Here is a 26,379-nt window from a genome sequence, read left to right as displayed (position 1 = left end):
TTCTCTGGATTTTTTTCATTTCTTATAGGAATGGACTGTTCCCTAATTGGGGGTTAATTTTGGATTCTGCACTGACAAATCCATATGTGATAAAATTATCCTGATCCTTTTGAACCAAAACTCCTGTTTCTTCAACAGGATGAATCATTTTGTTAGATGAGTACAGGTAGTGACCACTTTTCATACTTATACATACAATAACTGGAAATAGTTTCTGCCGTTAATCAGTGCTGTTTAATTTTAAAACTACAACCAAACAAGTTTTATTCCTACAAACCCTCGAGAGCACGTGAAAAATGCCAAGTCACACTTTTACAGGTTCTTCAATATGTGTGAGCCTGTTTCTCATCACCGTATGGTCGCATGGCAACCAGTGTAGTCTTCAGGAAGGTTTCCAAAAATAGGAAATGGGAGATTTATTTTATACCTGTTGGCTATTCCTGTAGTAAACATCGATGAGCCTTCCTTTAAAAGGTGGGAGCATTTCAAGACAGAGAACATGTGATTATTTGAAACTCCGTCATCAAGATGAAAGAGATCATTTGGACAAGTATGGATTAACATGTTTGAACGACTCCAGTGAAACCATGTGGACTGAAAATATGGAAGAGAAAAGGCAAACAGCACAAACTTCCAAGATGTCCATGTCAGCATTTCTTTAGTTATCAAACACACAAGGTGCTTTACAACACAATCAGTCATTCACCCATTCACAAACACACATTCACACAGTAATCTGGTTTAGGGGACAGCTTGTTTCCCCGTAATGAATGAAACAGTTGTTGGAAAACTGTGTTTTATAGTTAAATAGGTGGCCTTTGTTTTATGTCAATTCAATTCAAAGATACTTTATTAATCCCAGAGGGAAATTAGAGTTCCAGTACACACAATTCAGAGATCAGACATACATGGGCAAGGCACATGACAAGAATTGGTGACTGTGGTCATTCGCAACCCTGAGTCGCGCTACCTTAATAGAGATAAGAGGGGTACATGACGATTGGTTCAGGTGGAGGGAAAAAAGGCACTTCAGAGTTACTCTCCACCGGGAGGGCAGCTTTGCTCTGCAAAAAACCCACCTCAGACAGATATGCAACAGACTTCAGACAACACAACATAAGTGTCCACTAGGTGGGGTGGTGGGTTGGGACTATCCCCACTTCAGTTCCTGCAGCCACGATAAGCAGCGCATGTCACCTCAGTGTGGATAGGGGGAGGAGCATTGAGGGTTGGAGGGTTGCAGTGACCCTGGAACGTTTCAGCGGCCTTCCCGCAGTCCCGCCCAGGCTGTGAAACGAGACAGAGTTGAGTTGCCATAGCGACGGCACATTCCACATATCTTCTGAGGGGGGGTGTTTTCGTTGGAGCCTTGCAGGCTCAAGGGCGCCAGATTCAGATTAGAAATTGTTTTGGGGCCAGACAGAGATAATTTCCTCTCTGTCTTACAGTTTGTTGGTCCTCAACCTCTCAACATCCCAATAAAGGACATCAATCTATCCCAATCCGTGCTGATTCGTCCACTCTATCCTTGATGGCATCCATCTTTTGTGCCAATAATGAATCTCAGCCAAAGTTCCAAGCTTACAATTCATCTCGACAATTATGTGAGTCTGTGAATTCACAGCGCGGTGCAAACCATCTCTGGGCTCCGGGATCAGGCCAATATTCCTCGACAGCTCGTTAATTTTCCGGTAAGCCAGGTTGTCTCCAAAGCCAATGAGCAGGAAACCCGACACCAACACCACGGATATCCACACGTCTTCAGAGTCCTCCACAGACAGCTGAGATAAACAAATCAAGTTCCACTGTTTCCAGGAGTCCATGATGTGTCCAACTGGGTCTGTCCCGGCGGGGCATCCGGGAGCCCCTTCTCCCGTTCTCATCGTTGAAAATTTTTTATCAATCGCGTTGAGAGACCAGCTGACGAGATCCATTTTAGTGAATTTCAGTTTCCAGTTTCCAGAAAAAATGCAGAAGCAGCCGTGCACCCAGCACACACAGACAGACAAAGGCCTTGAGGATAAGTTATGGAGGAGAGGTGGAAAAAAGCGTCTGCACCCTCCGAGAGCAAGTAAGTTCTGGTCTGAAACACTTAGGTGTGACAAAAAGCGATAAACAATCTCTTTTACAGCACTGTGTGTGCAAATTTTATTGACAACATTGCAAGAATGGTGAACTAAAACGTGCAAATTTGTCTTCTAAATGCTCAGTGAAAGATTCATTTCATCCAAAGGTCCTTTGATTCACATTTAATTCTAATACTGATCAAACATTTATGAAAATGAACAAAATCAGAGCGGTGAAAGGCGTCCAGCTTTTAGAGGCTGGGAGTGAAAACCAGGGAACTAAACAAAGTCCATCTGTGGCGGTTCGGTCTGTAATGGGTGCAGATACCAAAGCAGACGGCACTGTTGCATCATTAGTGACTATTTTAGTCTCAGATCATTCGTGGTTCCCAACTGTTGTTTTGTCCTGTCTGCTGTTGAATCTATTTTGCACAGGTCTTTGTTTTCGCTTTTTGTTTTCATTTTTACTAAGAAAAATCCACACACATCATGTTTTTTTTAATGCACTGCTGCATCTGAATTCTAAAATATGCTTCCCTTGTTTGTGCTCGTGTCTCTCTCAGCGTTGATGAAACACGCTCCTTTATGTCACAGTTGTAACGTGACATCCGTTTCTTACATGAGAAGATAAAAGTGGTTTCAGATGAGTGGTTGTTTGTGACAAGAAGAGTAAAAGAGCAGCAAAAGGTCTATTTTAATGATCTTTATGAAATATCAGAGTGAGATGTGTTTTGGCTCTTCTGAAGGGAGAACCGGCCTGTGGTCCTGAATGTTGCTGCGGAGACGAGAAAGTGAGCGTTCACGGCTCAGAAAGACTCTGAGCTGCGTTCAGGTGAAGTGTGGTGCTCTCACTGTAAACAGTGTGTCTGCAGGTAAAACGTATTCTTCTAATGAGCGCACAGTGCAGAATCACTGCATTCAACATTGCAGTGCAAACAGGGGGTCCAGTGTGATGCAGAAACTCTTACGGGGTGCAATAACATCACACTTTAATGACTGCCTGAGGCTTCTGCTGCTGCGGCAAAGGAAGATGAGAAAGAAACTTAAAAGCAGGACGCAACATACATGAAAATTGTCAATAATTCAAACACGATGACCTCCTACATTAACACAGATTAAGCTGCTGGTTTAAATGGAAGTGGTATTCTTCAGTAGAAGAAGAAGAAGAAGAAGAAGAAGAAGAAGAAGAAGAAGAAGAAGAAGAAGAAGAAGAAGAAGAAGAAGAAGAAGAAGAAGAAGAAATCTTTTCTATAGCGCCTCTCAAGATAAAATTCACGAGGCGCTTTACAAAAACAAAGATTGTAAAATATAAAAAATTATTTAGAAAATGATTACAAATATATTTAAAATGAGCAAAAAATAGACAATTGTGATTAAAAATGTAAAGAAAGAGAGAGAGTGAACAGGAAAGAGGGAAATCAGTGGATCCTGAGGAAGGTGGAATAGGTGGGGAGAGCAGAACAAGGAGAGAGAGGTGAAGAAGGTCATACAAAAGCCAGCTTGAACAAGTGAGTCTTCAGCTGCTTTTTAAAGGAGACCACTGAGTCCACTGATCTCAGGCTCAGGGGGAGAGAGGTCCAGAGTCTGGGGGCCACAGCAGCAACTGATCTGTCAAATTTATCCACTAATGTCATAAGTATGAAATTTAGCAACAGTGCATCACTGTCATCATCAATATTGGACAAAATGCAACAGAAAATAGTCATTAAAATTTCCTACTAACAATGAAAGACAAATCTGTAACATTGCTGACAGTTCCACTTCTTCATTTTGCAGACAGTATCGTTATGCTGCTTATAGACAGATGATCCGATGGACACGTGGCATCATTGGGCAACACATCCACAGACCTCTGCCATCTTGTGTGGCGAATGCCATCAGAGCAGCCTTCCCAGATGAAGCTGGGCACTACAAAGGCTTCCAGTGGCCTAGTCTGGACTAGTGTGGCTCAGAAACTACTACTTTGTACATAATCCAACAGGAAAATGTTAGAATTTGCTGCTTGTAATCCACTGACTCGAAACAAACATTAAATGATGCCATTCCTGATCTTGGTCATTGCAAAACATCTTCTGACTGACAAAGATTTTACAAATTTTAAAGTTGTTTTACAACCCCACTGGCAGTCGGTGTGTGTAAGTACAACAGAGTGAAATGAGAAAATAAAAGGTGGGTTTATCTACAGTGAAAAAGAAGCAGTGTGAGTAAACTAATGAGGTGTCTAGTGATGGTATGAATGTTTTATTTTACAAAAGGTTTATATATACAAGTTTATACAAAATGTTAAAACTACTCCCTCTTGTTAAACGAGGGAGTGTAAAAACACTAACCTAAATTTAAATATGAAAACTGTTAATTAAAGCAAAAAAAAAAAAATAATAATAATGGCCCACAGCTCAATAACTATAAACAAACTAAACTACAAATGACAAACTGAGGCCTAGTCCACACGTAGCCGGTTTTTTTTAAAAAACGAATATCCGCCCCTCCAAAAACTTGCATCCACACCACCTCGTTTAAAAAAAACTCTGTCCACACGTACCCGGATAAATACGTTGTTAAGGACATGCCAGACCTGTAGGCGGCAGTACTTCCCCCGTTCTTAACCTCGTCCTTCGTCTGTGGTCTTACGCATGGAGCAGTAATTCCGCTTGCAAAAACAAACAAGCAAAAAGCGCTTGGACAATTGATGGATCGGGTAGTGACAGAGCGCAGCTCGGAGGGCGTCCATGATGCCGGCTAGTGTAAACACAGGTCGCACACGTGATGTCAGCAGTTTTTTGTCGCGGAAAGTGACGTTGCGGACCTTAAAACTCCGGTTTTGTCCGTCCACACGCAGACACCCAAACGGAGAAAACGCAGATCTTCACTTTGGCCGGAGTTTTTTAAAAGATCCGTTTTCGTGTGGATGACAGGCCAAAACGTAGAAAAATATCTACGTTTTGGCAGATCCCCGGCTACGTGTGGACAGGGCCTAAAGATCTACAATCTAGATCAGTTACTAAATTTCAAACGTTCACAGTTAAGGAGATCACCGGATTCGGTCTGTGTCTCCCTGAATTGCTCTGATGTAGTCGCCCCATCGGGTGCTGGAGAACGTAACAGCGTAGCCGCCATATTGGGTGGGTTTGCTCACTCTCCAAACCCAGCGGGAGTCAACCCAGAGTGAACCTGTTTTTTTGTGCAGCCTATGGTTGCAACAACTACACAAATACAAATATATATATATATATATATATATATATATATATATGTAAATATAATTTTTCGTAATTGGAACATTTAAGGTAAATGTTCCAATTATCTTCACCAAATGCAAAAATGAAGGCTGTGCCATGTTATATTGTCTATTACTATGAACTATATTGTGTGTGATAGAAGTCATATCTCGGTATTAATAACATTCCATAGTGTGTGTGGTATTTATAAATGACAATTGTGCAAGAATAGATTCAAACAACAGATGATAGAATATAGATCGAGGGACTCAGTCTAAGGGGTTCGGAGTTCACCCTGTAACCAGTGGGCTGCCGGTTCAAACCCAGGCTTCATCCACGTCAGTCATTATGTTCTTGAGCAAGACATTTCACTCTTACCTGCTGATGGTGGTCTGAGGGACCGGTGGTGCCCGTGTACAGCAGCCTTGCTTCTGTCAGTGTGCCCCAGGGCAGTTGTGGCTACAGCGTAGCTCACTAGTGTGTGAGTGGTTGAATGACTGACTGTAGTGTAAAGCACTTTGGAGTCCTCTGACTCAGAAAAACAATTCTAGTCATTGTGTGCACGGATAAATGCAGTTGAAACATATTTTTTTTAGATATGTGCTCATAAATAATGTTTTTGCAAACTTTTTTGGAATGATTTAAGGCTTTGCCTTCACCCACACAACCTGCTTTATGCAAACCTTTTATCTTCCGCATGCATGAGCTCAGATCTAGACCTCTTTCGTCTGCATTAGCAAATGTGTTTCACTATTTGAGGATGTTTTTCATGTTCACGTCTGGAACTGCAGAACGGATCCATAGAAGCATTAAATGAAAGGAAGAAGCATCAAAAAGCAGAGAATGAGCGTGTAAAATGCAGCCGAAGCGTCAAATGTTGCGTTGCCATGGAAATGCTATCTTGTTAACCGGTAACACAATTTATAAATATGTAGTTGGTTAAGAATTATTATGTAACAGCTCCCTCTTCTCTCCTATTTCTGTTCCTCGCCCTGTCAAAGACTGATGCATCTCAGATTATACTGCTGATGATGTAAAATACAGGCAGGCAGTCAAATCAAATGACAGATACATAATAAGCAGGGATACAGAGATGCAGGAGGGTCTGTGAGCTCTAATAATCTGTCCTCATCTCTCAGCCCCATCCCCTCTGCAGGGGCTAAAGCCCATCCATCAAGCTACAGGGCAAACATCTCTCCTCTGGACTCCATTTGGTTCACTGAATCCTCACTGAGGGGGACACAAAGAGATGAAAGGATGAAGGGATGTGGAGATGGTGGAGGAGGAGGAGGAGTGGGTTCTGACAAAAAGAGAAGAGAGGGCGCTTGTTGAGCAGGGCAGAGGAGGTGGAGTGGGAAGATAGGTGAAATGCAGAGAGAGAGGGGGGGGGGGGGGTATTTGGCTGGATGGAGTGAGGAGAAGAGGAGGACAGAAAGTCCACACAGAGTTTAATCTTCTCTGGCTTCCTTGACTAAGAATAGCAGCTCTTTTGGAAACCCGTTGCTCCAGGACATGACCATTTGAATAAGAGCCCACTATCACTTCCCATGTAGCTCAGTGTGTGTGTGTGTGTGTGTGTGTGTGTGTGTGTGTGAGCGCCACTGCAAAGCCGTGATTCTGCAGGTGCATGTGTGTGGGAGAGTACTTTTTCACAAGACAGATCTGCACGAGCGTTCACGAGGATATTAGGAGAAACAGAGGCGTGATAGAGGGGGAAGAGAGCAGGCCAACTGACGGTGATGATGATAGGCTGGTGAAGAACACTCTAAAAAATAAAGCATTGGTTCAACAAAAAAACATATGTTAACGTTTTCCACTAGAATTTTTAAGTTAAACCAACTTCTGGCAGAATTACATTAAATCAGCGCAATATTTTTGAGTGTGGTGAAGTAGCCTTTTCGTGACTACAAAGCACATTCCTAAATTACATTAACTTAATAATTGTCAACAAGAACTCAAGAATTTAAGTTGGTACAACATAATATTGATGTATGTTGACGTAACTTTTTGGCTACATTAAAACATATTCCTAAGTTACATGAACTTAATAATTGTCAACAATTACGCAAGAATTTAAGTTGATCCAACATAATATTCATTTATGTTGAAGTAACTTTTTGGCCACATTTAAACACATTCCTAAGTTACATGAACTTAATAATTGTCAACAAGAACGCAAGAATTTAAGTTGGTCCAATATAATATTTCAGTTATACAGTAGTGTAGTAGCTTTTTGGTCACAAAAAATAAACTTCAAATATTAACTCAATTATGTATGATCCCTGCAGGAGATTCTATAAGGGCATTTTTCTGTTTCTCAGGAGGCTAATTTGCTCCAAAATAGAACCATGATGATTTGGTCGTCTCTTATAACCATGACTACCTTGTGGGAGGGTTCATCCAAGGTGGTGCCTGCCCACAAAGAAATCAAGGTTCTAAGACATAAGAAAGTTGTTGATCAGACTTTTTACCAAATGAAATTCAGCCTCAACATGTGCTTTGACTGCTCTTGTGTCATGACCTTCAGAAAAATAATAGGATGTTGTGTGTATTTTTGTTTGAAGGTGGCTGAGTAAAATCAGCTCTCAGCAAGGAGATGCCAAATACCTTCTGAATGGTTGCTAGGAGTATTCAGGGTAGGGGTGTCACTCCAGTCCTCAAAGGGCCGTAATCCCACGTTTTAGCGTTTCCCGGTTTCAACACACCTGATTTCAGTCAGCAGTTCATTAACAGGTTTCTGCAGAGTTTGATGATCTGCTGCACAGGTGAATTATCTGTGTTGGAACAGGGAAAACACTAAAAGATGCAGGACACCGGCCCCCATGGACCAGAATTTGACACCCCTTATGTAGAGGCATGAGGGAGATGTCCTAACCTGGCATCTGGACATCAGCTAAGGAACTCAGACCTGGTGCTCAGAAATAATAGAAATTCAGACAGAATTATTCAAATGAGTTAGACCCATTTAATAACAATAACAGCACAATTCTTTAACATGTAAAGTGCAAGATTTGAGGGCTTAATTTTCTTAAGACACAAAACACCCACTGAAACTTATGAGGAACAGTGTATTAAAGTGTAATAAAACCCAATACATGAATCATAATTTTTGACTTGAATAAGGGACAGTGAATCAAAACAAAATATCAAAGAGTTCAATACATTTTAATTCACTAATTTAAACATAAAATGAGCAAAGTTTCTCTCATTCAACTTTGTCAGTACTTTAGCAAAGTCATATTCATTCTCATTTATATTTGACTTTTCAACTACCAGATTAATGCCAGCTAAAGAGGGCATTATATATAAACTTCAAAACACACCACTATCCTCAGAACAAAGAGGTAATGGGAGGAATTAACCACAGCTCAAATTCCTTAAAAATGTGCAAACAGCAGCATTTAAGACACAAAAAATTAACTCAGAAGCTTATGAAGAACAGTGCTTTAAAATTTAGTAAAAGCCAATGACTGAAGTAGTGCTGCAAATGCAGAAATAAGAAAAGGTTTTGTGTCTACTTTGAAACTCCCTCATGAACAGTTCATTAAGTCTGCTCTAGAAAATACCCAACTTGAGATTCGTTACTTTAGAGCTGGCTTTTTGTCCATCAAGCTCAAGGCATAGCTTTTGAAATACCTCAAAGGTAAATTTCAGCTGCTTTGGGTAGGTAAGGTTCAGAGTGTAGATAACTCCCATCAGCAAAACACAGGATCTGGCAGCATCAATCCCCTCCAGGATCTTGGATTCCTCAACGATGATCGTTTCAGGCCCATCACCAATGATAGCAATCTTCATGACTTGCATTGCAAGGTCTGCGTTGAGCTCCTCCACATCCTTGTAAGAGAAATTAAAAGAAGTTAGGATGTATAAAATACGTAGCTCAAGCTCTTCAGGATGACGTGAATCAAGTAATGAACTACGACTTCAGGTATGAAAATAAGCTAAAACAGGTTGTCTTTTGTGTTTATCTTTCAGTGATTTTTCTTTGTCATTCTGCAACCCATACAAGCAAAATCAAAGCAGTTTCAATTTTTTTTAATCTCTATAACGTTTGAAAATTTTTCTATTGCCATATTCCCCAGAGTTGGAAAAGTGAGAAAACATTCTTTTGTAACCAGCGCAGTAATTCTACTGATCTGACAGCAGTCCATTTGCTTGAGCATAACATAAATGTTAGAAGTGAATAGCAGGTACTAGCATTGTGTGCAAAAGTGATTAAAATGACTCAATAATGAAACAAACTATTCCTGGGGGTAACATGTCTTTTAGCTTTATGCTAACTTTTTAGGTTCAAGCTAATGTTTATAGCTTTAAGATCATATTTTTAGCTTTATGCTAACTCTTTTAGCTTTAAGCTAATGTTTTCTACTTTATGCCAACATGGAAGTACTGCCGGTAGCACGCCCTCTCAAAGTTTCTTCAGGAACTTTTCCAGTTGGTATCATTATTGTGTCATTTTAATCACTTTTACACACAAAATTCTACTACCTGCTATTCACTTCCATTGTTTATGCTCAGTTAAAGCAGACATATTACTGCCAGATCAAGAAAATTACTGTGCTGGTAACAAAAGGTGTTTTTCTCACTTATCAAACTCTGGGGATTATGGCAATAGACAAATTTTCACTTAGGGGTGGAACATCCCTTCATTACTCAAACTTGAACAGAAAATCCAATGAACAAAAACACACAGAACCTACAGACACATATTTCAAACAAAACAAAAAATTGAAAAAGTAGTCAAGTACTTACGCTGTATTGTTTGAAAAGATCCTCCTCCTTCTCTCCAATATAGACTATGAGGCAGCGAATGGTAATCTCTCTGCGCTTTTCAACTGTGTTGTCCTGATTGATAGAAAAAAATAGATAACGCGTTAAAAAAAATCAGATGCAGGTAGGGCTGGGCAATATGGCAACAATTTCATATCCTGATGCGGCTGATTTTCTATGCTAAAAATTATATACATAACGATATAGCATTAAGTCGCCGTCTTCCTCCGCTTATCCGGGTCCGGGTCGCGGGGGCAGCATCCCAACTAGGGAGCTCCAGACCGTCCTCTCCCCGGCCACCTCCACCAGCTCCTCCAGCAGGACCCCAAGGCGTTCCCGGACCAGATTGGAGATGTAACCTCTCCAACGTGTCCTGGGTCGACCCGGGGGCCTCCTGCCGGCAGGACATGCCCGAAACACCTCCCCGGGAAGGCGTCCAGGAGGCATCCAGGCCAGATGCCCAAACAACCTCAACTGACTCCTTTCCATCCGGAGGAGCAGCGGTTCTACTCCGAGTCCCTCCTGAATGTCCGAGCTCCTCACCCTATCTCTAAGGCTGAGCCCGGCCACCCTACGGAGGAAACTCATTTCGGCCGCTTGTTTTCACTGTTGTTGAGTGAGTAGAGTGTTTCCTTGATATGTGTGATTTTAGGCTACCCCATGATTTAAATGAACAAAAACAATCTAGGTAAGGGCATGGCAGAGGCTGCACACCAGGGATATGACGTAACCTATAATGTTTCAACTACTCGTCTTTAGTGGAGGTCGCAAATTTACAGATTTTGCAAGGCCAATCCATACTTGATGTTTCTGTCTTACTCCATGTTTGTTCACGCTTACTTCAGAAGGCTGATGACGTTTTAACTTGAACCCCTTGGCACGTGACACCAGGATACCAGGAGAAGATGAAGGTTTGAGTTTTTGTCCTTGCGAGACACACAGCAAAGTAACTGAATATTTAGGTGAGATTCCCACGTTCTTTAGAAGGCTGACCACGTCTTAACTGGAACCCCTAGATCCACAACACCAGGACACTGTAGAACACCAGAAAGTCACACCTGCACAAAAACACACAAGCTGGTATTGTCAATTTCACTTGTGAGTCTTCAATACAGTGAATAAGTTTCACCTGCGTCTTTGTCAATAATTGTTGATGGACTCGGAGAGCTTCTCACCTCAGGGGACAGAGGACGGGATGTCTAGCTTGTCCTGAGAGGCTGACCTATCTCAACTTGAACTCTTGGTCTACGACACCAGGATACCAGTGTTTTGTCCTTTCAAAGTCACTGAAGACCTGAGTAGGAAAATAAATGAAGTTAAATGATTTTAAACTTGAAAAGCCTGGTGGCCCATCAGTAGCCAATATGTGTTTTTATGATATTTAACTTACTGTTATGAGGCATTTGTTTACACTTTTGAAACAACTTTTCCAATTAGTATCTTTTGCACCATTTTTAAATAGTAATATATAACTCTGTTAGATACATTTAACATTAGTCTTTTACTATATTTTGCTTTTACAGCATTTCAATGAACTTTTACAACCAGGTGGTGTGTGTGTGTGTGTGTGTGTGTGTGTGTGTGTGTGTGTGTGTGTGTGTGTGTGTGTGTGTGTGTGTGTGTGTGTGTGTGTGTGTGTGTGCGCGTGCGTGCGATGCTAGTAACATTTCTGATTCATAAAATTATAAAGTTGGGGACCTTTTCGGGGACAGTGTGAGCTGGGACCAGTCATTCAAAACAGAATACCTGAATTTGTTGAGCGCTGGAAAGCCCAACAGCCATAGAAATCATATATGCATAGATGCAACATGTAGCTTTCCATAGACATCAAATACACGTAGAGGTGACCTTGGACTGGGCCTGTCTGTTGGAGCTGGTGTACCCGCAGACCGCTATATTGGATGGGTCTCCATTTTCCCCCAGTGCATTTATTTCTACCAGGAATGTGTTCACTAAACTAAAAGCCTTTATCATGTTTTTTTTAAATAAAATCAAACGTAAGATTCAGCCATTTTCTGACAGTAAATACGGAAAAACTTTTTCATACACAAGCTAGAAAAGTCAATACTCCCACATGATCTGTTTTCAACAGTACGCTGGTTGTTGGAAGAGTGCTGGACCCATCCAATATGATAGCAAAGCATGTAGCTCTCCAACAACAACTGTTGTCTCTATGAATATATGCTCTCTATGTTGCAGCGTCACTGCCATATTGGTTGGGTTTATCATTCTCCAAAACCCAATTGGAGTCAATGCTGAGTCAGAATCCATGGTCCTTTTTATGCAGCCAACTGTTGCAAAAACTGGCATATTGCTAAAAACAGTGGGGTTGTTGACTTTTTTTTGCCTTTCTGTGTTTGGAAAAATGTTTTAACAGTTTCATTATTTACCATCAAAATTTGACTCTGGTAGCCCTGTCATGCCACTCCTTATATCTCATTTTGTTAAAAAGAACGACAACGTGTTTTAACTGGAGGAACACATTCCTTCGTAGAAAAAACCTGCACTAGGGGCGAATGGAGACCCATCCAAAATGGTGGTCCGCTACCACGCAGCTCAATTTTTTTCTTCAAACTTTATTGAGACATATCAATGGCACAAACAATCCGTGTCGCCTCTCCGTATTTCTCTTCAAAACACCGAAAGTCACCAAAAATCACCCTTACCCTACCATAATAATAATAATTACCCTACCATTGTGCGGCAATGTCCACTTAAGTCTGGCATCTTTCATGGCTCGGTACTGGGTTGAACTCCCGCCCTTAACATTAACAAGATGGTGGCGCTGTTGACGTAAATGTAGAAGCGAAAAGCGGCATCTAGCTTTAGCATTTCTTAATGGTTATTAACATAAAATGCTTCTCTTTACAAAAAATAATTCCACATTTAGATAATAAAACGTTTCAATCGCTGCTTAACTAACAACAAACACATCAGTGATAGCTACTTACCTTGGCTAGCATCAACATTATAGCTCACATCCTACAGAACCCAGCGTTAGCATAGCAGTTAGTGCCGTGGCTAACAATATCTGTGATCTTTTAAACATTAGACAATTACAATGGTCTATATCAGAGTAACGTTAGTATTAGATGTTTCAAAAAGAGCCCAACAATTTCTACTATCGCAGAATTTGCGTCTCCGTGTATGTTACAGCCGAACTGCTATGCACACAGATGTGGGTGAAAGCTAACTGGAGCGTCTCGCTTGCTACCGGGAGAGATAATGTTACGTCCTTGTTTTAAATTAGGCTATATCACTAACAAAATCCAGGGTGACTGTAAAATATGTGTAATTCCGCTTAAATGTACTTACCGTTCTCCACCAACACAGTGCTTCATATCCTGAACATGTGCTGTTGAAAATGTCCGCCTGAGAAAAAGTGAGGAACTGTGGGAGGTTTACACGTCATCAAGTTTTATTTTACATCGACACAACTTAAAATTATATTGTGTTTTGATTAACTGATCATTTTAAATTCAGACTAATCATAATTATATATTGAGTAAAAAGGCTAAATTTGTGTGTTACCTGAACTCAATATAATACAATTTCTAATTAAGAAGTCTAACAGTGTTTATGAACTTGATTTTTCATTTCACAACAACATATATATTTAAGCAATGACTAAAGGTCCCATTAATTACTTTTTAGGGTGAAGAGACGCACAGACAACACTGGATGTTTTATTTCAGTCAGCAGTTGACGGTTGAGTCACAGATCCTCCCTCCTCCCATGTCTCTTTCTGTTTCGCACCAATCCTAGTGAGGTATGCGACTTGTTATTGAAACGATTTCATTAAGAAAAAAAATCTTTTTCATAAATCCTCTGGCTAGGAACAAAAATGAGCCTCTCATTTACGTTTGGTTCAAGGATCAAAAGCTTAATCCACTTTTTTTTGTCTTTGTGTCTTTCCAGCACTACTTCCTGGTTGTGTTTGGTCACGATGGACAGAAACCTCTGGAGCTGCGGACAGATGAGGAGAGCGAGTGTGACGAATGGGTGGAGGCCATCCAGCAGGCGAGGTACGAACAGCACAGCCTATCGTGGGAATTTCCGAGGGGAACTGTTCAGCGGCACATTTAAAAATGTGCTTCCCTGTTTTGTTGCATGAAGAAGAAACACCTCACCTGAATGAGTTGCGTGTTTTGATTTAATTTCAATCAATCAATCAATCAATCAAAGCTTTATTTATAAAGCGCCTTCCGCAACCCTGTCAAGAAGCCCAAAGCGCTGAACATGGTACAGTTGTAGGTAAATATATTGAATAAATCAACAATAAAAGCAATTCAAATTACAAAATACAAATTACAAAACACAAATTACAAGATAGATGAAACATTCTGGTACAGGACAAATGTGTGAAACACAATTGGATTGAGTGAACCAATGAAAACTGTGAAATAAATTCAACATAAACGAGGGCCAAAATCAAACATGTTCTGGAAACGCCAAGCGGAGGAGGTGTGTTTTTAGGCCACTCTTAAAGACTGGCAGATATGGGGACAGCCTAACTGAGGGTGGCAACTGGTTCCAGAGTAACGGTGCTAGGACTGAGAAAGCCCGGTCCCGGCGAGTACGACACCTAGAACGAGGGACAGCGAGCAGGCCTTGGTCAGAGGAGCGCAGAGCGCGTGATGGGGAATGTCTGTTCAGGAGAGTGGCCAGATGGGGGGACCACCACCCTGGAAGAAATGATAAACAAAGACGAGGATTTTGAATTGTGAGCGATAGCAAATCGGAAGCCAGTGAGGGAGGCCAGAACCGGACTGATGTGGTCCCGTTTCCTGGTCCCAGTCAAGAACCTGGCTGTGCTGTTCTGCACAACCTGTAGGCGACGCAGTGATGACTGACACAACCCTGCATATAGAGAGTTGCAGTAGTCAAGCCGAGAAATTACAAAGGCATGCAGTACCCGCTCCAGGTGGGCTCTCGACAGCATAGGCTTGATTTTTGCAAGGCGTCTCAGGTGAAAGAAACTGGACCGGATCACAGAATTGAGGTGAGCGTGACAGGTGCACATTGTGTGTTTCTGAAAACGGCTGCAACAGTTAGGGCACAACTCAGAACAGAGAAAACCTGCTTGCACTTGTAGCGTTCACACTTTGTAGCGTGACAACTGCTAACTAATTGTGACCAATAAGGTGTGATGATTCCACATAAATATGAAATATCAACCTGATGGATCTTTGAAGCTTAATCAGAAGATTATAGTTACCTTTACTTGTTCAAGGACCATAAACACACTTCGTATTACGAGTCCTTAAAAAGTCTTAAATTAGCTTTTCCAGATTTAAGGCCTTAAAAATCCTTAAAAATGACAAATAATCCTTAAATACAGTTTCCAGAGGTCTTAAATTACCAAAGACCCGATAAAAAAGATTCTTTATTTCTATACAATGTTCGTGAATTTCTAGTTAGTGTTGAGCAATTTTTGTATACGATGTTGCCGTAAGCGGAACCGTACACATTCAGTTGGTTGTGAAAGGGGGCTATTTTTCGATGAGCACGTTAGCTGGTTAAGCTAGTGGGAGCTTGCGCCATGGGGAAGTGCAAGTTTAATGGTAACTGGATGGCTAATACCACGATCGCGGCGTGGTTGGCACCGGTTCCAGGCAATAGCTGGAAATTATAGCTTGAATTAAAATTTTAAAAATGATAAATGACCCGCACTTGCATAGCGCCTCTCAGAGTAAGGACTCCAAAGCGCTTTACACTACAGTGTATCATTCATCCATTCACACACACATTCACACACTGATGGTGATGAGCTACGATGTAGCCACAGCTGCCCTGGGGCGCACCGACAGAGGCGAGGCTGCCGAGCACTGGCGCCACCGGTCCCTCCGACCACCACCAGCAGGCAACGTGGGTTAAGTGTCTTGCCCAAGGACACAACAGCAGAATTTTTTGTCCGGAGCCGGGATCGAACCTGCAGCCTTCCGATTACTGGACTACCCTCTTAACCTGTTGAGCTACTGCTGCTCTGCTTAAATAGCTTAAATTTGGTCAGTGGCCTTAAAAAGGGTCTTAAAAAGTCCCTTAAACCTGCAGATACCCTGTAAAAGGAATTTTATTCTTTTTCCTAAACTAATGATTATACATGACAAGATAAGAATAATGAGATGTGATGTGGTGGATATGTAATGTGATGTGTGAGGTGGTGTGGTGTAAGCTAGATGTTTAGCAGAACCTTCTTTGTATCTGAAAGAAATTGTGAAATCTGGGTGTAAGAGAATTTGTTGGCTGCCATAAACTAGAGTTAGGTTATAAAAACAGCATCAGACATAATCTGTTGTCTCTTCAAACCCTGGTGGAGACACCTAGCGCAGATCCGGACTGTCAGAAGTCGGGTGGACCTCACGGTACCTGGAGCCCGTAGATTAGCTCCGATATAACCTGTCCAGTCTTGAGATGCCGTCCGGGTCGCAACAGTAGCTGGAACGCTTGTTTGCGTCCAAGGTGGAAGTGTAGCTCTTAAAAAGAGAGCCGTCTGGCTGGGTCAGCGTGCAAAGAGGCTTTTTGTAGGTCAAAAGAGATGTCCCAACGATGCTTGTTCCCGACTTGGCCGGTTCGAGAATCAGCTAGAAACCGAAGTAATCGGGAAATAATTCTTGTTTTATTAAATCACCATGTTATGACTTTTGGTCAAGTTTTGGCAACTCCGAATGTGACACGCTTGGAGTTTTACCAACCTCCCTCAGAAAACCACGCCCTCCCTCCGATACAAAAAGGTTTTAACACTTTGTAAATGAAAATGCTCAAAACTCTTATGTGAGGTGAATATTAACCTTAACATATATCTTGTTGTAATGTGTATGAGTGTAAACACATACTGGTTTATGAAATAAATGGATCGTTAAGATCAATATTCATTTCAAATTCATTGATTTAAGCACAAGTTGTTCAAACCTTTTATTCAAACATCTTGTCCAGTCATCACATATGATTATTTAACTTATAACTGAAAAATCCTGTAGGAGCTTCCAGTAGATAGTGAGGAATTCAGCAGTCTGGCTTTTACGCACACCTTGGGACAGATTGTTTGTCTGCATTGAGGAACAATAAGTGAGCGAAGGGTTGATGTGTGCGTCTGGACCCTCCAGCTGCTGCAACCTTGACTTTGCAGTTTCTGGCCTGTATGAAAGGTTATGCTGTGTCAAATGGACAGTGAAAATGGACCCCTTTGATACGTAACACACTGCAAAGCCTTAATTTAGATATTAAAAAAACAGTCTTTAGGGTTTGATGGCACATCAAAGATCAGATTTGCATTTGTAACGATCAATAAGCTACATTTATTTATTTATATTTAGGTTTTTGGGACGCTTTATGTGTCAAATCTCCAGACCTAAAGGTTGGATTAAATAATTAGCACTAACTCTCGATGGCGGCAGAGGAGTTTATCTGTCCTGTAACCAGATGGTTGCAGGTTTTAGCCCCAATAAGTTGTTGCCGTCGTGTCCTTGAGCAAGACCCTCCTTCCCCCCGGAGGTGGTCGGAGAGCCCTGGTGGCGCCCCAGAGCGGCTGTGGCTGCAATGTACCAGCTGTGTATGAATGGGTGTGAAGCAGTAAACCTGCTATTTGATGGGGTTCACACACACAGACACACACCTTTGCTTCTTGCTCGGTAACACAGCGTTATTTGCCCCTCACTCACAGGTCGGCGTAGCTGCCATGCTCAGACTCAGAGTCTCTCTCTGTCCCCTCATACCTGCGGCGACGTCCTTTATAATCAGCCGGCGCGCACCGGCGGGCTCCCTGTGGCCCCTCCCCTTGTGCACACCGCTACAGGGTGAATGACTGTGTGCTGTAAAGTGCCTTTGGGGGTTGTTGAACTCCAGAAGGTGCTATATAAGACAATTTACCACGTTAAGTGCAGTAACTTATGACTTTGTCAATATTTAAATACTGACAGACAGATAATTATTATTGAGGGCTTTCATCATGTAAATATGTTGATGCCAAATTCTAAAGTTTTCCAATTACAATACTTTTTTTTAAGGTGAAATCAAAGAAAATCGATTTTTAACTTCTTGTATTTTAAAATGAATTATTATGTGAACGTATTAAGTAATTTAGGTCAGCAGCACGTTCCTTTCTTTTTTCCCCTTTTGTCTTTTACAAACTCATTCTACTTCTATTTTATATCACATTGTGCAAAATAGCATCTGCCATCTGACTGTCCCCACTGTTGTGATTATTAATCAACAAATAATTTGTAAGCTTTTACTTACTTTTTAGATTCATCAACAAATTCGTAAATATGGAAATATTTACCGATTTATTAATTAATTAGGATATTAGGATATCCACGGGGCACCGCCCCTTTAACAGGGGAACAATGAATCCACACCTCTTATCAATCTTGTTTAAACGTTCCGTGAATCTTTAACGAGCTGCAGTTAATTTTTATATGAACACAAACAAATCACCTGAGACAAAATCTTAATTGGCAATACATTTAGAAACTAATATAATCACTTCAGCTCCTTCTGAAGCATTTAGCCAATCAATATTAACCAATATATTTTATCAAACAAACACAAACAATGAAACAATGAAATGATAATGTAAAACAATCTGACCCAATAAGTGTGTGTTTTAGTCTTGTCCCCTACCAACACTAAAACAAGTATGTGTGTGGGAGGTAACTTTCTCCTCTCACCACCACACTGAAAAACATTGTGTGTGGGAGGTGTGTACGTTTTCTCAAACTTTCAGTCAGTGGCTTAACTTTCATGCACAATAACTTAAACCAAACTTCAAACCCGCTTCACAAAGATCAATAAACAAAACAAAAGATCAATCATAAATGAAATATCTAATAGTTTGTCAGCCTGGCCACAGCATAAAAACTACTTAAGATATTAAACAATGACAAAACAAAACAGCTTACTCTTAAGATGATCCGATGGCGTTTTTGGTACAGAGGAGAAAAGCCGTCTGTTAATTTGAAGCAATCGCGTGGTTTGATTGCTTGTTTGGCTGTGAGAAATGGAAGGAAGACAAAGAGAAGGGAGAGAAAAAAAAACTCTTGACTCATCGAATCCGAAGCATCCCTCTGAGTTCAAACGAACCAGATGGCGGTTCCGTTGCTTTTCAGCGGCTCGGTGTTCCGTCCACTTCAGCAGCCAGGCCTCGTGCACACGCTGTCCGGAGCCGTAGCAAACGAGTGCGTCTTCACGCCAGTTGAACTGAACAAAAGACAGATACGTTTCATTCTGTCTCCCTTTGATAGACTCAGCGGTCCGGCGGGCTGGACTCTGGGTCCGGGGTTCGACGTGGTGACGTCATCACACTGCTTCCGGGTGCAAAGGCTCATGGGAAATGAAGTTGCTGCTGGCGCTGATTTTTAATATGCCTTTTATTCACACTCCGTTTTTGGCACAGTCTTTTGGAGAAATTACTGCATAGTAATTTCCTCATGAGGGCAGACCCTCAACATCACGCTGAGTGACACATCTGCCGGGAGACCTGGGGATGGACTGTCCGATCTCGGGGCAGAAGTTGCTGAGGTAGTCAAACAACTACACAGCGGCGGAGCCCCGGGGGCGGATGAGATTCCTCCTGGGTATTTCAAGGCTATGGATGTTGTAGGGCTGTCGTGGTTGACACGTCTCTGCAACATTGCGTGGTCATCGGGGGCAGTTCCTGTGGAGTGGCAGACCGGGGTGGTGGTCCCCATCTTTAAGAAGGGTGACCTGAGGGTGTGTTCCAACTATAGGGGGATCACACTCCTCAGCCTCCCTGGAAAGGTCTACTCCAAGGTACTGGAGAGGAGGGTCCGATCGATAGTTGAAACTCAGATTGAGGAGGAGCAATGTGGTTTTCGTCCTGGCCGTGGAACTGTGGACCAGCTCTATACCCTTGCAGGGGTGATGGAGGGGGCATGGGCGTTTGCCCAACCAATCCACGTGTGCTTTGTGGATTTGGAGAAGGCTTATGACCGAGTCCCCAGGGGCACCCTGTGGGGGACGCTCCAGGAGTATGGGGTGGGTGGCTTTCTGTTAAGGGCCATTCAGTCCCTTTACCAGAGGAGCGTGAGTTTGGTCCACATAGCTGGTATTAAGTCGGACCTGTTCCCGGTGAGGGTTGGACTCCGCCAGGGCTGCCCTTTGTCACCGGTTCTGTTCATTACCTTTATGGACAGAATTTCTAGGCGCAGCCGTGGTGTGGAGTGTGTCGAGTTTGGTGGCAGGAGACTCTCATCCCTGCTTTTTGTGGATGATGTGGTCCTCCTAGCTTCATCCAGCTCTGACCTTCAGCTCTTGCTGGGTAGGTTCACGGCCGAGTGTGAAGCGGCTGGGATGAGGATCAGCACCTCCAAATCTGAGACCATGGTTCTCCACCGGAAAATGGTGGCTTGCCAACTCCGGGTCGGTAGACAGGTCCTACCTCAAGTGGAGGCTGGGACGTAATTTTGGGGGGGGACGGGTGGGACATGTCCCCCCCCCCCCCCCACTTTTTCAAAAGGCAGTTTTGGTCCCCTGCACTTTTTTCCGTCCAAAAACAATGTTACGCTCCATTAAATGGATTTGATTGAGCACTAGGACCGACACGGAAACCGGTTTCCTATTAGACCCGCCCAAAAGCTAATCTATTGGCTCTGCTGATACTTGCTAACGTATTATTGGCTGTTGCTGCTGTCACTCAAGTTGTAAACAGTCAGAACGTGCTCACGTTGTTTTGCTAGTTTGGAGCCGCTAGGGAACACCGGTACTGAGTCACATCGTCAACTAGACGCTGTGTAATATCAGAGCTCAGCTCAGCTTCCATTACATAACATTTGAATAAGTGTTCATTTGTGAGTCTTTGGTAGTTAGGCACAGCCAGGAGGCAGCATGTCAAGAAAATGAAAAGTGGATATAAGAGACTTCTTTCAAAGTCAAAACGTAAGTTGGAACATGTGACAGACCTGCATTAAGCTCAGACTCACCTCCTCCTTCACAAACATACTCAAAACTAACTTTTACAAACTCATCTCCTCCACATAACTGACTCCTCAGACACAATTTATTCATATTATTATAATAATTATTTTTTATTATTACTATTATCATCATAATTATTATTACTAGTAGTAGTAGAAGTGTAACTTCAAAACTTTTATCATTTAACTTTATTGTAAACTTATCTATTGCAATGTATATGTTCACATTAAAAAGCTCTGAAAAATGAACAGTATCATCATCGTCAACAGATTTTTTTAAGCTTAATGTCAAAGATGTACACTTTATTAGATTTATCTTATTTTTTCCATTTATTTTTTGTGTGTTGAAATGCAACAACTGTTTAAACACTTATAAGGGAAAAACATATTTAATATGTTTTTATACACTCAAATGTTAGGGTGATGATCATGTGTAAAACATTAGTTCAGCATGTCCTCTAACACAGCAAATGAACAAACGGCCAGATCTCAGGAGGACCGTTTATGTATAAATAATTTTTATACTTTTGACTAGGCCTGGGAAAGTAACACATTTTGCTGGACGATATTTTGTCCAACAAATTGTTGATGATAAACGATATCATTGTCAACATTATCTAGACCAAAATAACCACTAATATAATGTTAATATATCATAATAATGCAAGTACACCCTTTAAAATGCAACAAATAAACCTTCATTTAACATTGAAATGTCCAGAACCAGAACTTCTAAATGAATAAAAATAACAAACAAAAATTAAATAAAAAAGGAATCTCACTCCCTGTTAGAAAATGTTGCACCAAAAACAATAAAAAAGACCCAAAACAATAAATACAATGGCCTATCCATTGTCAACAGCCAAAACTGCACTTCAATAAGGATGGAAAAATTATTGAGATGGGGGCACGTGACGTGTCAAGGGGTCTTTACATAACACCCCCCACCCCAAATCCGCACAAGCCTGCTGTGTCCCCCCCACTTCTGAAATCAAAATTTCGTCCCTGAGTGGAGGAGTTTAAGTATATCGGGGTCTTGTTCACGAGTGAGGGTAGGAGGGATCGGGAGATCGACAGGCGGATCGGTTCGGCGTCTGCAGTGATGCGGACGCTGAGCCGATCTGTCGTGGTGAAGAGGGAGCTGAGCCAGAAAGCCAGGCTCTCGATTTACCGGTCGATCTACGTCCCAATCCTCACCTATGGTCATGAGCTTTGGGTAATGACCGAAAGAACGAGATTGCGGATACAAGCGGCCGAAATGAGTTTCCTCCGTAGGGTGGCCGGGCTCAGCTTTAGAGATAGGGTGAGGAGCTCGGACATTCGGGAGGGACTCGGAGTAGAACCGCTGCTCCTCCGGATCGAAAGGAGTCAGTTGAGGTGGTTTGGGCATCTGGTCAGGATGCCTCCTGGACGCCTCCCTGGGGAGGTGTTTCGGGCATGTCCTGCCGGCAGGAGGCCCCCGGGTCGACCCAGGACACGTTGGAGAGGTTACATCTCCAATCTGGTCCGGGAACGCCTTGGGGTCCTGCCGGAGGAGCTGGTGGAGGTGGCCGGGGAGAGGACGGTCTGGAGCTCCCTAGTTGGGATGCTGCCCCCGTGACCCGGATAAGCGGAGGAAGACGCCGACGCCGACTTCTCTGCATCATGCTATGAGTGCTGATGCACCACCAAACCATCTCAAACACTCCATGCTTTCGTTCTTTTTTAAACACAGAAACAGTTTTGTTTACCTGTTTGTAGCTACGGTTTCGCCGACAGCTGCCGGCTTCTTCAGGCTGACGCTGATGGTGGCGCGTCACTTCCTTCTCTGTTTATCTGCGGGCAGCAGAGGACGTTGTCGCCCTCTACTGCCCGCTCTCCCCTCTCCGACGATGCAGTCCCATGCGTGGTCCAGCGTGTAAACTCCGTCGTCCCTGTTCATGGTCCCACATCCACGTCTCCTTATCTCTATTGCTTCCTTGATCCATCTTTTGTATTTTTGTTGTTCGGTGGTTATGATCCGTGTGCTGTCCCAGTCCATTATATGGTTTTCTCTTAAGCAGTGATCTGTTACGGCTGACTTTTTTATTGTGCTTTCTGCTTCTTCTTTTGCTGCTCTTGTGTGTTTACGATTTGCCTCTTTCTCGCACTCCTTTCTGTGTTCTATTGTCCGTGTATTGAGTTGGCGTCCGGTTTCTCCTATGTATGTTTTATTGCATATTTTGCATGGGATTTCGTAGATGACTCCACATTTTTGTCCAGCTGATATTTTGTCTTTTGGGTGTACTAATCTGTTTCTAACTGTTGTGTATGGCTTTGTTGGTGTGTTTATGTTGTGTTTTTTCATTGTTGCTCTTATTTTTTCCGTTATGCCTCTGATGTATGGTAGGGTTATCACTGGTTTTGGTTCTTGTCTTTCTGGGTTTCTGGTTCTTTTTTTGGGTTGTTCTTTGCTTTCTGTTTTTGTTTGTTGTTTTCCTTTGTTTATTGCCCATGTCGGGTATCTGCAGGTCTTTAAAGCGTGTTGTATGTGTTTGTCCTCTTGCTTACGGTCTCTCTCTTCTGTTATTATGTTTGCTCGGTGATATAATGTTCTGATTACTGACATTTTGTGTATGGTGGGGTGTTCTGATGTCCATAATACTGTTTCTGTGTTTAAAAAAGAACGAAAGCATGGATTTACAAAGACACAGCAAGAACACACCTAAGATGTTCATCTCAAACACTGATGCGTTTCACCTTTTGCTACCAGATTCTTCTTTAATCTTCAGCACGAATAGCATAATGTCTATTTCCCCTCAAAGGTAAGTTGAAACTGAAAGCTCCTCTGAGCCTTTGTCCTGAGCTGAGATGGCTCCTAGAGACATTTCCAGTTTTTGCATAATTCAGTTTCAGGCTGTGGATGCAGCGACAGACGTTTGTGCTGAGAGACAATGTTGTGGTTGAAGTGGTTATGTCACAGAGACATGACCGTTTCTCATGCTGAGCCACCTGAGGCCTCAGAAATTATGTGCATCGAATCGAGACGTCCTTCTTTGGGTTTTTAATATAAAGTTTTCTCTAACTCAGTTTATCTGTTTCCACACATTCTGTGCAGCCATATTTGCACTGAGGTGTTTTTTTTAACTAACAGGGCCAAAATACAAGTCGGATCTCCTCTTTCTGAGATCCTTAGGAAGCAGTCAGCTGGTAGAACCCCGGGTCAGAACCAAACAGAGTGAATCCGCAATTAGCTGCACACAGATGAAATCAGCTTCCTCATGACCTTAAATCTGCTTCAAACGAGCAAAGTTTAAACCAAAATGAGACACTTTGAGTGATTTCTTCTTAAGCTGCACCTTCTGCACTGCAAACTAGTCGTTCTTCGTTACGAATCAAGTTTTTTATGTATTTAAAATCTAGTTTAAAAAACGTCCACGTTTATTTTTGATAATTGATAAATGACCCGCACTTGTATAGCGCCTCTCAGAGTAAGGACTCCAAAGCGCTTTACACTACAGTGTATCATTCATCCATTCACACACACATTCACACGCTGATGGTGATGAGCTACGATGTAGCCACAGCTGCCCTGGGGCGCACTGACCGAGGCGATTTACTCTTGAATATTTTCACTTCCACCTTTAGTTCTTTTTAAAACACAGAAAGGTTTTATTTACCTGCAACGTTTCGTTTGCGGCTGCAAACTTCGTCAGGCTGACGCCGACGTTTTAAAAAGAACTAAAAGATAGAATTAGAATTTCAACACAGCAAGAACACACCAAAGATGAATATTTTCACTGTTTCATCTTCCACCTGAAGGGCCCACTGAGTTGCTTTTATGTATGACAAATAACCGTTTTATAGAAGACCCGCAGAGCTCATGGGGCAGCGAGGAACACGCCTTTGCAACCGTTACAGAAGCTGTGTTGCCGTCAAATTCAGGATTAATTCACATTTTCTACAAAACAACGAAGTTGGCTTGATTAAAAATGTTTTATTTTGTACATTAACCAGTAAAATATTTGTCTTGATAAATGACAGTTTCAGGTTTCATTTCAGCACTAAATGAAGGGTTTGTTCCTGTTTGCATGCATTTTTCAGCTATTCTGATCTGATTATTGAGCGAGAAGTGTTGATGCAGAAGTACATCCACCTCGTACAAATTGTGGAGACAGAGAAGGTGGCCGCCAATCAGCTACGCACTCAGCTGGAGGACCAGGATACTGAGATCGAGAGGCTTAAATCAGAGGTAAAACAAACGTACACACACACACACACACACACACACACACACACACACACACACACACACACACACACACACACACACACACACACACACACACACACTGGGCACAGAATTAAAAAAATCTCTAAAGCTTTCCATCACCCAACAATTACCTTGCATGTTTTGCTGCCATAAGCGCTATATAAGTTTGATGTATAGTAGTAATAGTAGTAGTAGTAGTAGTAGTAGCAGTAGTAGTAGTTGTAGTTGTAGTTGTAGTAGTAGTAGTTGTAGTTGTAGTAGTTGTAGTAGTAGTAGTAGTAGTAGTAGTAGTAGTTGTTGTTGTAGTAGTAGTAGTTGTAGTTGTAGTTGTAGTAGTAGTAGTAGTAGTAGTAGTAGTTGTAGTTGTAGTAGTAGTAGTAGTAGTAGTAGTTGTAGTTGTAGTAGTAGTAGTTGTAGTTGTAGTAGTAGTAGTAGTAGTTGTTGTTGTAGTAGTAGTAGTTGTAGTTGTAGTTGTAGTAGTAGTAGTAGTAGTAGTAGTAGTAGTTGTAGTTGTAGTAGTAGTAGTAGTAGTAGTAGTTGTAGTTGTAGTAGTAGTAGTTGTAGTTGTAGTAGTAGTAGTAGTAGTAGTTGTAGTAGTAGTAGTAGTAGTTGTAGTAGTAGTAGTAGTAGTTGTAGTTGTAGTAGTAGTAGTAGTAGTGGTAGTAGTAGTAGTAGTAGTAGTAGTTGTAGTTGTAGTAGTAGTAGTTGTAGTTGTAGTAGTAGTAGTAGTAGTAGTTGTAGTAGTAGTAGTAGTAGTTGTAGTTGTAGTAGTAGTAGTAGTAGTGGTAGTAGTAGTAGTAGTAGTAGGTCATTGATCCCCCTCTGCAGTGAGAGTGTATAACTCCTCAGTTTAACTGGTGCTGGCATTATCCTGGTACACAATACCATCAATGCAATGTTCAGTGTGTGTTTAATACTTGTGCAATACTGGATGTACATCATGTCTGTGTCCCTCATGCTGCACACTTCTGGAAACCCAAGTTTTCTTTTATTTGCTGTTTTTAGGTGTTGAAGGTTACAATAATAGCGTATTGCCTTTGCTTATTTACCTGTAATCTTATTAATTTTCTTCTTCCTTTTCTCCAGGTGTATTTGTTGCTGTAGCAAATTACTTTCTCCACTGTGGGATTATTCTATTCTATTCTATTCTATTCTATTCT

General features: G+C 41.9%; 2 protein-coding genes across 4 annotated transcripts in view; one reads left to right on the top strand and one right to left on the bottom strand.

Moving 5' to 3' along the window:
• rasgrf2b (Ras protein-specific guanine nucleotide-releasing factor 2b) overlaps positions 1 to 26,379 on the top strand; it is a 160,659-nt gene that overhangs the window by 19,899 nt on the left and 114,381 nt on the right. For 2 of the 3 annotated variants that reach the window (XM_054731605.2, XM_054731606.2), the window contains exons 2-3: positions 13,973 to 14,079; positions 25,051 to 25,198. In XM_054731605.2, the coding sequence (XP_054587580.2) occupies positions 13,973 to 14,079; positions 25,051 to 25,198 (255 nt within the window). Of the gene's footprint in view, positions 1 to 13,711; positions 13,824 to 13,972; positions 14,080 to 25,050; positions 25,199 to 26,379 lie in introns of those variants that run through there. The other variant, XM_054731607.2, reaches the window with a different exon arrangement.
• On the bottom strand, positions 7,049 to 13,791 carry LOC139063791 (uncharacterized). Its single transcript, XM_070546610.1, has 6 exons — positions 13,762 to 13,791; positions 13,370 to 13,426; positions 13,006 to 13,036; positions 10,895 to 11,052; positions 10,037 to 10,129; positions 7,049 to 9,118 (listed from the first exon to the last, which is right to left on the bottom strand). The coding sequence occupies exons 1-6, from the start codon at positions 13,789 to 13,791 to the stop codon at positions 8,840 to 8,842; spliced, it is 648 nt and encodes a 215-aa protein (XP_070402711.1). The 3' UTR covers positions 7,049 to 8,839.

The sequence above is a fragment of the Nothobranchius furzeri genome, chromosome 17 (genome assembly GCF_043380555.1).
Source record: "Nothobranchius furzeri strain GRZ-AD chromosome 17, NfurGRZ-RIMD1, whole genome shotgun sequence".
Lineage (NCBI taxonomy): Eukaryota > Metazoa > Chordata > Actinopteri > Cyprinodontiformes > Nothobranchiidae > Nothobranchius > Nothobranchius furzeri.
The sequence above is the reverse complement of the archived record's forward strand: the minus strand, read 5'-3'. Positions and strand labels throughout refer to the sequence as shown.